Raw genomic sequence first — 12,293 nt, forward strand, 5'->3', positions numbered from 1 at the left:
AGGCAGGAGTGCGGGGAAGGCTGAGGTAGGCCCATGAGAGGCCAATTGAGGCCCTTAAGTGGCCAATTAATGGCCACTTAAAGCCTCTTCACACCGCCACTGATATTTTACTAGCATCTGGTGGGAGGCCCGCCATGTGGAGAGGCCGCTCAGTAACACCAGGTGGCCTCCCTGCAGGCTGGAGGCGCCTCCTACTTGATGAATCTGTGGCCCACGGAGAGCCCCCAGTGGCCACATCCGCCCCTGCGCCAACACCCGCTTCCCCACCATGCCCTCAACAACTAGCCCCCCACTCCCACCCATCGCTGGGGCCTGCCTGACTGGCTCTGGCAAGCCCTCCTTAACTGCAGAGGGAAGCTCCAGCGCTGCTCCTGGTCGTGGGCCTCCTGCAGTCCCAGCAGTGGCCACTGCTCCTGGTGGAGCAGCAGAGACTGTTGAGCAGCCGGCCGTCTGATTGGTTAACTGCTTGAGTGCTGTAAAGTGTGCTGGGGGTCCCCCAGAATGACCAAGATGGGGTTCCCCTAGTCTTTCTGGCCTGGTGGCATCGGGACCCATGCCGCCTGCACAAATTCCAGCCCACAATATGTGGGTTTCAAACCTTCACCGATTACATTTATTGGTAATCTAATTCATTAGTTGGCAGACTTAAATATTTGAGAGGTTTAAAGTGATGTCAGTGAAAGTAATGCAAGTCAAATCAGGACGAATAGGAACTGCTTTATTAACTAAATCAACACAGCATCAAGTACTTTTAACTTGTTCTTCATTTCTGCAATCATAGTTTTAAGATATTTTGAGAAGCACTGCAAATGAATGAGATTTGTCTTGTATTTTAGGCACTTATTAATTATTAATCTGACCGGCAAATTTGTTCACCAAACTTTGTAGAGAAAATAGTGGACCATAATCTAGGTGTTATCCCAACAACATCAAACATCCTAAACATACTGCATTCCTCAACGAAAGGTGGAGGATACTAGAATAAAGGTATATTTATCTGTATACAAGGTCTTAGCATATTATCACATTAGTTCATATAATGAAATGTTAATTCTGCCTTTGATCAATGAACTACTTATATGTTTGATGCTAGGCTATGGCACCCAGGTAAAGTTCAGTTTCTAACTGATTACCACCCGATCTCCACCCCCACCCCTCGCCCCAGGAATTCTTGCAACCTCTTAATATCAAATGACTTTCAGTTGCTGATTGTATGGTACATATGATAAAATCATTTAATAAAACCAAAAACTGGAAATAGACACGCATCATTTCATTTACTCTTCATGATCTTGTACACAAAACACAATTTGTGAACATCCAGAAGTCAGCAGTCACAAAAAAATCACAGCAGATGCTGTTGTGTGCTGCAAGCATGTGTACTGGAGTTTATTTTGAAGTAGGATAAAGATCATTCTATGTTAGATTAAACAACAACTGGACATCATTTAATAAGTACATAGAAGAAAGTAAAAATGTAAGATTACACAGACATGTACCCTGTCATGGTTGAGATTTTCACAGGTTACAAGAAGTCTTGTACTCAATAATACTATCGTAATTAACAAGAACAGCAATCTTGTATTGGGCATTTTGTGCACAAGATATTCATATCACAATAACTATTTGTAGAAGATACTGACCTGGGGTACTTTCTTCCTTTGCTGGCACACAAGAGAGATTTTTTGCATGGTGGCTCTTCATCAGAGACAGATTCCTCAGCATTCCTCTTTGCTTGAGCAGCAGTTTCTGAGAACCAATGGTCTTTTGAACATTTCCTGCAGATCAAACAATGTCACATTTAAATCTGAATCAATTTTTTTGAGTGAATTTTATGCTCAAATTGAAGTGAAATATTTTCTACTTTAGGAATCCAGCATACCAAATTAGGTGTCCAGTTAGATGAGGATTAAAATTTCCACTTCCCTAACGAATGGTCTTAGTCAACATTTACACAAAAACATACTTTACTGCACCAGTTAGACTTTTCTATTGCTCACTTCAAGCTTCCTGTGATCTTTCAGCGTGATTGCCAATTTGTGCCAAATTAGTTTTGTGCTGGGGGGCCATGCTCACTAGCAACTGCATTGAGGCTGCTCAGACCCATTTTACATTTATCTTACTGCCTGCAGATGAGATTTAAACTCTAATATGGAGCTTTCCATTAGATCCAAGCACCAGTGGTGGAAGGTCATTGGTTAACCCATACACCACTCTGCCCTAACAATTAATGCAACAAGGGTAATGCAATAATTCAGGCGGACTTTTACCTTCATATAGATTGGGCAAACCAAATTGGCACATGCAATGAATGAGTTCATGGAATGTATTCAAGGCAGTTTTCTAGAACAATATATTCAAGAACGAACTATGCAACAGGCTATTTTAGATCTAAATGATACAGGGTTGATTAGTAATTTTATAGTAAAGGAACCTCTGGGAAAGAGTGGTCAAATTATGATAGAATTTCGTATTAAATTTGAGAGTGATGTTATTAAGTCAGAAAGTAAGGTTTTAAATTTAAATAAAACTAATTTTGCAGGGTATGGGAGCTGGGTTTGCTGAGGTAGATTGGGAAAGATATGATGGCAGATAAGCAATAGAAAACATGTAAAGAAATAATTCAAAATGCTCAACAAATATACATTCCTGAGGAATAAAAAAATCCTCTAGAAGTGATACAACTGTGCAGGATAGTACTAGATTAAAAGAAGAGGCTTACAGTGTTGCCAAAAAGTATAGTGAGCCTCAGGATTGGGAGGGTTTTAAAAATCAGCAAAGGATAGCCAAGGAAATGATAAAGAGGGAGAAAATAGAATTAAAGTAAACTAGCAAGCAATATAAAAACAGATTGTAAGACATTTTAGTAGCATGTAAAGAGATTAGCAAAAGTAAACATGGATCTGTTAGAGGCAGAAACAGGAGAATTTATAACAGGGGATAAGGAAATGACAGATGTTAAACACATATTTTGTGTTTGTCTTCACAGTAAAAGAGACAAAGAGCATTGCTGAAAGTGGCTTAATGAGAGTGAAGAATTGAAAATAATTATTAGTAAAGAAAAAGTACTGGAGAAGTTAAATGAGACTAAAAGCCATCAAATATACTAGACCTGAGAGTCTACATTCTAGGGTTTTAAAAGAGGTGGCTGCAGAGATAGTGGATGCATTGGTTTTAATCTTCCAGAATACCCTAGATTCTAGAACAGCGCCATGGACTGGAAGGTAGCAAATATAGCCCCGCTGTTCAAGGAAGGAGAGGGGGAGAAAACAGGGAACTATAGGTCAGTTAGCCAGACATCAGTAGAAGGGAAAATTTTAGTATCTATTATTAAGGATGTGCTAACGGGGCACTTGGAAAATCAAAATACAATTAAATAAGAGTCAACACAGTTTTATGAAAGGAAAATTGTGTTTGACAAATCTGTTAAGAGTTGCTTGAGGGTGTAAATAGCAGTCGATGTAGTCTATTTGGATTTTCAGAAGGCAATTAGGTGCCACATAATAAATTGTTCCACAAGATTAGGGGTCATGGGATAATATATTAGCATGGATTGATAATTGCTTAGCGGACAGAAAACAGATAGTAGAAATAAACGGTAGAGTGCTGCAAGGATCAGTGCTTGAGTCTCATCACCGACTTAAATAGGTGGACAGAGTATAAATAGCCAATTCTGCTGCTAAGTGGGAATGTAAACTGTGAGGAAGACAAAGATGCTGGAAAAGGATATAGACCAGTCAGGTGATTGGGCAAGAATTATCCTACCACCTTAAAAGGTTTATGTACATATATGCTCAGGTCACTCTCTTCCTGCATCCCCTTTTAAAATTGTACTATTCAGTTCGTATTGCCTCGATTTCATCTCCTCACCCTTCCTACCAAAATGTATAATTTCACACTTCTCTGCATTAAATTTCATCTGCCATGTGTCTACCCATTTTAGCAGCCTGTCTTATGTCCTCCTGAAGTCTAATACTATTCTCCTCAAATTTTATCTGCAAACTTCAAAATTATGTCCTTCATACCCAAGTCCAGGTCATTAATATATATCAAAAAGAGCAGTGATCCTAATAACTGGGAGGAAGATGGTTGTGGTTGTTAGAGGTCAGGCATCTGAGCTCCAGGACATCACTGAAGGAGTTCCTCAGGTTAGTGTCCTAGGCCCAACCATCTTCAGCTGCTTCATCAATGACCTTCCTTCAATCATAAGGTCAGAAGTGGGGATGTTCACTGATGATTGCACAGTTTTCAGCACCATTCGTGACTTCTCAGATACTGAAGCAGTCCGTGTAGAAATGCAGCAAGACTTGGACAATATCCAAGCTTGGGCTGATAAGTGACAAGTAACATTTGCGCCACATAAGTGCCAGGCAATGACCATTTCCAACAAGAAAGAATCTAACCATCTCGCCTTGACATTCAATGGCATTACCATCGCTGAATACCCAACTATCAACATACCAGGGGCTACCATTGACCAGAAACTGAACTAGAGTAGCCATATAAATACTGTGGCTACAAGAGCAGGTCAGAGGCTAGGAATCCTGCAGCAAGTAACTCATCTCCTGACTCCCCAAAGCCTGTCCACCATCTACAAAGCACAAGTCAGGAATACGATGGAAAACTCTCCACTTGCTTGGATGGGTGCTGCTCCAACAGCACTCAAGAAGCTCGAAAGCATCCCAGACAAAGCAGCCCACTTGATTGGCACCCCATCTACAAACATTCACTCCCTCCGAAGCACAGTGGCAGCAGTGTGTACCATCTACAAGATGCACTACAGCAACTCACCAAGGCTCCTGAGATATCACCTTCTAAACCCGTGACCTCTACCAACTAGAAGGACAAGGGCAGCAAATGCATGGGAACACCACCACCTGCAAGTTCCCCTCCAAGTCACACACCATCCTGACTTGGAACTGTATCGCCGTTCCTTCACTGTCGCTGGGTCAAAATCCTGAAACTCCCTTCCTAACAGCACTGTGGGTGTACCTACCCCACATGGACTGCAGCGGTTCAAGAAGGCAGCTTCACCACCACCTTCTCAAGGGCAACTGGGGATGGGCAATAAATGCTGGCCTGGCCAACGACGCCCACATCCCATGAATGCATAAAAAAAACTGGGGTACACCACTGTATACTGCCTCCAGTCTGAAAATTAACTGGTCACCACTACTCTGTGCTTTCTGTCCCTTAGTCAATCTTGTATCCAATGCAGCTACTGTCCTTCTAATCCCATGGGCTTTAATTTTGCTAATAAGTCTATTATGTGGTACTTTGTCAAACACCTTTAGAAATTTCATATATACATTAACCGCACTAGGCTCATCAACCATCTCTGTTATTTTATCAAAGAACTTGATCAAATTATTCAAACACGATTTGCCTTTAACACATCCATCCTGACTTTCAGTTATTAGCCATACTTTGCGAAATACGAATTAATTTTGTCCCAGATTACTGTCTCTAAAATTTTCCCCACTACCGACATTGGACTGACTGGACTGTAGTTGCTGGATTCATCCCTCTCAATTGTTTGAACAGGAGTGTACCATTTACAATCCTCCAGTCTGTTGGAACCACCCTCATATCCAAGGAGGATTTGAAGTTTATGGCCAGAGCCTCTGCAATTCCCATCCCTACTTCCCTCAGTAACCTAGGATGCATCCCATCTGGACAGGTGACTTTTCTACTTTGATGACTGCCAACATTTAAAAAAATCTATTATCCTTTTCAATAATCGCTACTACCTCCTCCTTTACTGCTACTTTGCCAGTATTCTCTTCTCTAGTGAAGACAGATGCATTTGTTATCTCACTCAGCCACTCTTTGGAGGTTTCCCATTGTTCAATTACTGATTTGCCCATTAAGTTTTATTCTAATCCAACTGGGACAGAATCTATTTCGACCCACTGAAGTCAGCCCTCCTTCAGTTAAAGTATTTTCATACTTGACTGTACCGTGTCCTTTTCCATAACTATTCTAAACCTGATGATCTCATGATCGCTGTTCCTCAAATGCTCCCTCCACTGAAACAGGCTTCACTTGCCCCAATTCATTCCCCAGAACTAGAACCAGTGCTGCTTCCTTCCACATTGGGCTGGAAACACACTGATCAAGAAAGCTCTTTTCACACATTTGAGGAATTCCTCCCCCTCTTTGTCTTTTACACTGTAATCATCTCAGTATCATTATTCTGTAATAAAAACAAAATACTACAGATGCTGGAAACCTGAAATAAAAACACAAAATGCTGATAATACTCAGCAGGAGTGACAGCATCTGTGTAGAGAGAAACAGTTTCAGGTCGACGAACTTTTATCGGAACACTGACCATTCCACCCATCCCCCAACCTCCTTTTTATTCCTTCCCTATCTTTCCTGAATACCTTGTTGCCAGGAGTATTAAGTTCCCAATCCTTCCCTTCTTTGATCCAGGCCTGTTAATGCCATTATATTACAGTGCCATTTGATGACCTGTGCCTACAGGTCACCAACTTTTACCACCATGCTCCTTGCCTTTACGACCAAGCACTCCAAAATCATCTTAAATTGCTTCACATTTGCCCTGTCTGATTCCTCCTATTTGTGAACTATTCTTTACCCCATTGCTACTCGTCTCTGTGCAACTGGTTTCTCCTACATGAAAGATTATTGTAAGTCGCTAAAGGAAAATTGGCTGAGTCTTCAAATCATTGACATCAATGCTCCTTGTGTGAATAATGCAGGAACTGAGAAGCCAATATCCAGAATTGGAATGTGTATTAATGATCATGATGATTACTCAAGGCAGGGAAAGAAAACTTTTCCTTTCACTGTTGCAAAGTAAAAAAATTAGAATCTTAAGAATAGAGCAAAGGCATTGGCATCCTTTTATAGCAAAATGTCTCTCATAGGAAAATGTTGTCATGAATTGTGCTTTTTACTGATAGTTTGGCAAACTGAGGTAATAAACTCAAAATCAGTTATAGCAAACAAGTCAATCTGACATCAAAAACAGATGCAATAATTCTCAAATACTCATTCTTTATTAATTGAAGATACTGCTATATATTCTACATTTCGCAATCTTCACATACTGCAGGAGCTAGTCTCTCTAGTGATTCTGGCTAATATATATTCAGGTTGTAAAATAAAATGTCATCAATGTCAGTGCTTGATGATGACCTGTCAACAACAGAAAACAGCTGTTCTGATCTTGGAACTAAGAGGGAAATTATTAGTTAAACTGACAGAACAGTTTTTTTTTACTGAACTCCCAAACAGACACAGAATGGCTTTCTCAACTATCTCAACAATGGCTATCAAAGAGTAAACATAGCAACGGTTATGGTAGTCTACATTCAATAATGGATATGAATGAGCAACACACCAAATGTCTGCCGCCAGACCACAAGATAAGCAATTGCTAACTCTTCTTAGGTCTGATTTGTAGCAAAATCACAAAGCTTAAAACAATTTTAAAATGTGCACTAATCAGATCATGGAACATATTACTTCCAGATTTCTGGCACAAGCAAGGGCTTCATGCTGCTGCCGATGACCTCTGAGCAAGTACAGGCATTTATTATAATATGGATCTCCAAGCTATACCAGCCATGACCAGTACCTGTCTTGGCTCTGTACTACTCTTAGCTGTATTTGTTCATTGTGGCTCTAATTCTGCAGCATGTTATTCTAATTTGATAGACTTTTAATGAAATTTTCTAACTAGGCTGACATTTCCAGGGCCTGAATGAAGCTAGTTTTTGTGCAGCAAGTTTTTGCTCTTAAATATTAGCCATTAACATGCAAAAGGAACATTGGCCATCCTGGGTGGAATTTTATGCTTTACCTCACAGCGGGTTTGGAGGTGGGGAGAGCATAAAATCAGGTGGGATAGTGCGGGGGAGGGGGTTGCCACCACCTCCGACGAAATTTAGTCCAGGACGGGAAGGCCTGTGAACAGCTGGCGGGGGCGGGGGCCCCTCATTCAAAGGCATTTAGTGCCTGAACGAGGGATCTGGTATCAGGAAGGTGGGTACCTGCTGAGGGGCACACCCAGCCCTTGCTGCCGAGCCCTGTCCCAGCTCCTCCGTGAGACCCCTCCCACCCTGACCTACCCGAGTCCTGGCTCCAGCAACACTCCTTGGCCTCCAAGATGGTCACCTCCAGCAGCAGTCGCCACAGCTGCTGGCCTCTGATTGGCCGGCAGCTCTCCAAGGGCAGGACTTCAGGCAACGGGGTCCTAAATTCTATGGAAGGCCTGCCGTTGTCCACTTGAGTGCCTGATTGGCCCTAAATTTGGCAGTCTTTCTGGAAAAGAGGCGATGCAGGGAACTCAGTGTCAGTTTCTCCCGCCGCCAGCATAAAGGTCCACCCCCCACAAAGGATTGACAAATAAAAGTGATTAGAAAATCTTAAATCCGTACTTTGGATATCAGATGGTATTGGTTCCTCATGTACCATGTTTTCTTGGGCATCAGGATTTGAAAAATCCATCCATTTCTTCCTTGATTCAAGTCTGAAGACAATCACATTTCTCTGACTTCCCATCTATGTCAGCCATGACCATGACCATCCTCTGACTCCACTGCAGTTCACACAGACGTATTCCTTTACAGCTGCCTGCTCTCAGCTATCCTACACTATAGACTTGACTACTAATTGTTCAGTCCAAGATCCTTGTGTTTCTGGGGTTTGCTGGGACATTACTTCAGATTCCTCTCAACCAAAAGAGAAAACTTTACCTGACCTGATTAAGTCAATGTGCATATCCATCAATCCTCTGGTCGACACTATAAAATGATTTATTCAGTAGCAGAATAAGTTACTAATCCTATCAACCATCTAATTGAGCCTCATCCCATAATTGTCATGTAACTCTCTCTCACTAGGTACATAGGACAGAGAAAGGGGGTTATGAAGAATTAGTTAAGAAAAGTTCACCATGGGTTGGATTTCCCTTTGAATTACCACCCATTTTAAGGTAGCAAACAGGATAAAATAGGTTCTTAGAAGCTACAGGCGCCAAAAAATACATGTAAAGTATCACAAAAAAGAAAATCAGCAGGCCTTAAGCCCAATCCGCTACACGTAAATAGAATCAACAGAATGCAGGTAATCCTTCTGACTATTTCCTCCAAATTCTGCATCAAAACATTACAGCCACTATATAAGTGGTGACAGGTGCTACAGAAAAGTATCTCTGAAGTGGATACCACCTTGAAACCATTTTATTTACAGCTACTGAAGGTTGACATTACTTTGTCTGTATATTTGATCTTGTTAGTACGTTGGATAATCAATCAGGACTTTTACTAATAATTTTAGTCAGTTTGCTGTCAAATTACCGCTTTGTACTCAAAACATGCGTTTCCCAATGGAAATACCTCTATTCTTATGAAGAGGATGAGAATGAGGACATGGAAGAAGCTAGATTGGAGGTTCTTGGAGTGAGCTATTATAGAAGGTGTCTCTTACATATGAACATATAAAAATTTGAAAATGATGTGCAGGAAAAGCCTGCCCCACACTCAAGCTACCTGGAGCATCATGACTAGACACTTTCTACCACCTCTCCACATCCACCCCTCTTCCCTCCCTTGGAGTCATGTAATCTCCAGGGAGATGCAAAAATCAGAAAAATTCCAGGACTAAAAAGGGAAAGAAAAACCCTTAGTTAAGGTAACATTTGTAAACGGTTTCCATTTGAGTAAAAAAAGTCTTTGTACTAATTAAGGTAACTAAATAGTGAAACAGAGCAAATGCAACAATTTTAGCAAAGAAAAAAAATTGAGTATTAAAGAAAAGTTACCAAAAAAATCAATTATATACAAAAAATTGAAACCTGGAGAGAAAAATGATAGAAAAAGCAGTAGGATCAATAAACAATAAGTAAAACACAAAACTGCAGAATATTAAAAATATAAAAAGGTAAAAGGACTGAATAACTACTGTTTGAAGGCAAAATTTGTTCAATTCCATGATGTGTTATCATAAAGGTATAACTATGAATCAAAGCCTTCAAATACCAGAATATTCAGTATTCATCTGAGAAACAGAATGCCATCAACTAAGGTAATAATCGAGAGAAATGAAATATTACAAGCATGAAACATTCAACTGTAAAACAACATTGAAAAAAAAATCTCAGACCCATAAGATGTGATATTAGATGAACTAGGGGTTGTTTCTACTCCATCTGCTTCCACTTTCTTGCTCTTGAGTATACCAGCAGTAGAGACTGGCAATTCTCCATTCACACGATCCTGCAGTACATTTTCTCTGTTCAGGTTGATCGGAGAGTATGGACAACCTAATGCACTGTACAGAAAGAATACTTCTTACAGCTGGATGAACAAATAGCAAATTCCTTTCTTTGTTATTATCTCAAAAAGGAAGTTGCCTCTTTTTTATAATCCCCAAATTATATCCTGCTTGCAACTTAATCCCTATAAGAATCCATTTCAATGGAATTGGTGGCTCAGTGAATTAGAACATTGCTTTTCACCTTTGAGACTTGGCTGAAAATCAAGCCCAAGATGATATGACACATAATTTTTATCATTGCCTGAAAGTTACTACATGAAATCAGTTTGGGCACTTTTAACATAGTCCCTATGGGCAGTCAACTCATTAGCACAAAAATGCCCACACTGGATGAATTTTCTGTTTATTCCTATAATCACCATTTTAAAAAAAATGTCCAGTAGTTTTTGGAATTTTCTTTATGTGAGCAAGGTATCGGAATCAGCTTTATCTCAACTTTAAAGATCTCTTCTCATCGGGAAAGTCTTCAACAAAAAATAATCTGAATAAAAAATATGTTGACAACATTGTAAAGCACTTTCACGACATCTATGATTTCTTTAACAGACTATTTTATACCCCCCTGAATTCAGAACTTAGTGTTAATCAGTTCGTAAAACTCAAACACTGCAGCTGTTCAAGAAGGCAGCTTACCACAAACTTTGAGAGCAACAATAAATAATAAATGCTGGCCTCGCTAGCAACACCTATTAGAATAATTTTTAAAAAAAATCAAAAGCATGCACCAGGGCAACTAGCTCACTGCAAGCAGACAAGTGAAATAACCTCAGTTACATGATCCCACATATTTACAACTTAACTACATTTCTTAGGCTTTCCCAGGCAGTGTATACTACAGTGACAGAAATGGCAAAGCATTGGGGAGTAGGGCGGAAAGTAGACAAACAGTTGGATTGAGGAATCAATTCCAAAATTATTTCAATGTGAAATACAAATGCCATCCTCAGGAATTAGTACATTAGCTTCAGATTTTAAAAACATATTGCTCTTGGGATTTAATACTGTCAGATTTGATGCTAGGTGAGTTCTGTTGAGTTTAATGTGTTATATGTAACCAATTTTAGAAATCAGTTAAATTGCCTGCTGAAGCACTTCTGGCACTCCCTACAGTATCAATATAATCAGGAGAATCTAATTTAGATATGAACTTTTCAAGCTCATGTTTAATCAAAGCCTCTCACCCAGCAGAATCACAGGATCTATATTATAAGGTATGCCATCTGTTTTCCTTCTGAACCACAGTTTGTTAGTACTGATCAGAAATATTTAGGTTCAATTGCTCTGCACAGCTTGAAGCAGGCGGCCGATCCACAACCACCAGTTTGCTGCCTGCGCCCAGTAGAAATTAGAGCCCTTCCAGTTGGGAGACTGTACTGTTCATCTTCACCCACCTAAAGAGGATATCATGTGCACAGTCATTTCAAACTCTACTGTAATAGATAAAAATCAGGAGATGTTAATATATTGATATTAATATACAGAATTCTGAATGATTGTAAAAGGAAACCAGTTAATAACAACTGAATAAAAATACTTTTTCTTCAACTAATGAAATGTTAAACATGACCTTTTGTTATATAATAGCCCTTGGGTTACATAGTATGTACACAGTTAGCCCAGCAACAGTAGGTGAAGTCTGAACTCTACAGACTATTTATTGGGAAAATAATTTTAAAAATTCTTGCTTTTTCGTTGAGGCCAAGTATTCTTTTTAAACATTGTTCGCTGTAGGAGACTTTTTTCTCTTGAGGTTCATGTGTCTTGAGTGGATTCAGAGGCTTGTGAGAAAGAGATGGGAGCAGACAGGAGAGAACTTCTCAGTCCAGGAGCAAACAGTCTGTGTTCAAACTCTCTGTGGGTAGGTCAAAAGCCCCTGGAACAGCCAGTTAGTAATGTGACCAGCTGTTATAACCAGTCCTGGATTGAATCACCTTAGCAGTCTCTGGAATGGTCCTCTTACACACAATACCTGGTGATCAAGG

At 40.1% G+C, this 12,293-nt stretch overlaps 1 protein-coding gene across 7 annotated transcripts in view; it reads right to left on the reverse strand.

Annotated features, from left to right (window-relative positions):
* Positions 1-12,293, reverse strand: part of l3mbtl3 (L3MBTL histone methyl-lysine binding protein 3) — a 188,813-nt gene that overhangs the window by 61,801 nt on the left and 114,719 nt on the right. For 6 of the 7 annotated variants that reach the window (XM_068025130.1, XM_068025119.1, XM_068025123.1 and 3 more), the window contains 2 exons: positions 10,138-10,305; positions 1,644-1,778 (listed from right to left, as the gene is read on the reverse strand). In XM_068025130.1, coding sequence (XP_067881231.1) covers positions 1,644-1,778; positions 10,138-10,305 — 303 coding nt within the window. The remainder of the gene's footprint in view (positions 1-1,643; positions 1,779-10,137; positions 10,306-12,293) is intronic. The other variant, XM_068025140.1, reaches the window with a different exon arrangement.

This window comes from Heterodontus francisci, chromosome 3 (genome assembly GCF_036365525.1).
Source record: "Heterodontus francisci isolate sHetFra1 chromosome 3, sHetFra1.hap1, whole genome shotgun sequence".
Classification (NCBI taxonomy): domain Eukaryota; kingdom Metazoa; phylum Chordata; class Chondrichthyes; order Heterodontiformes; family Heterodontidae; genus Heterodontus; species Heterodontus francisci.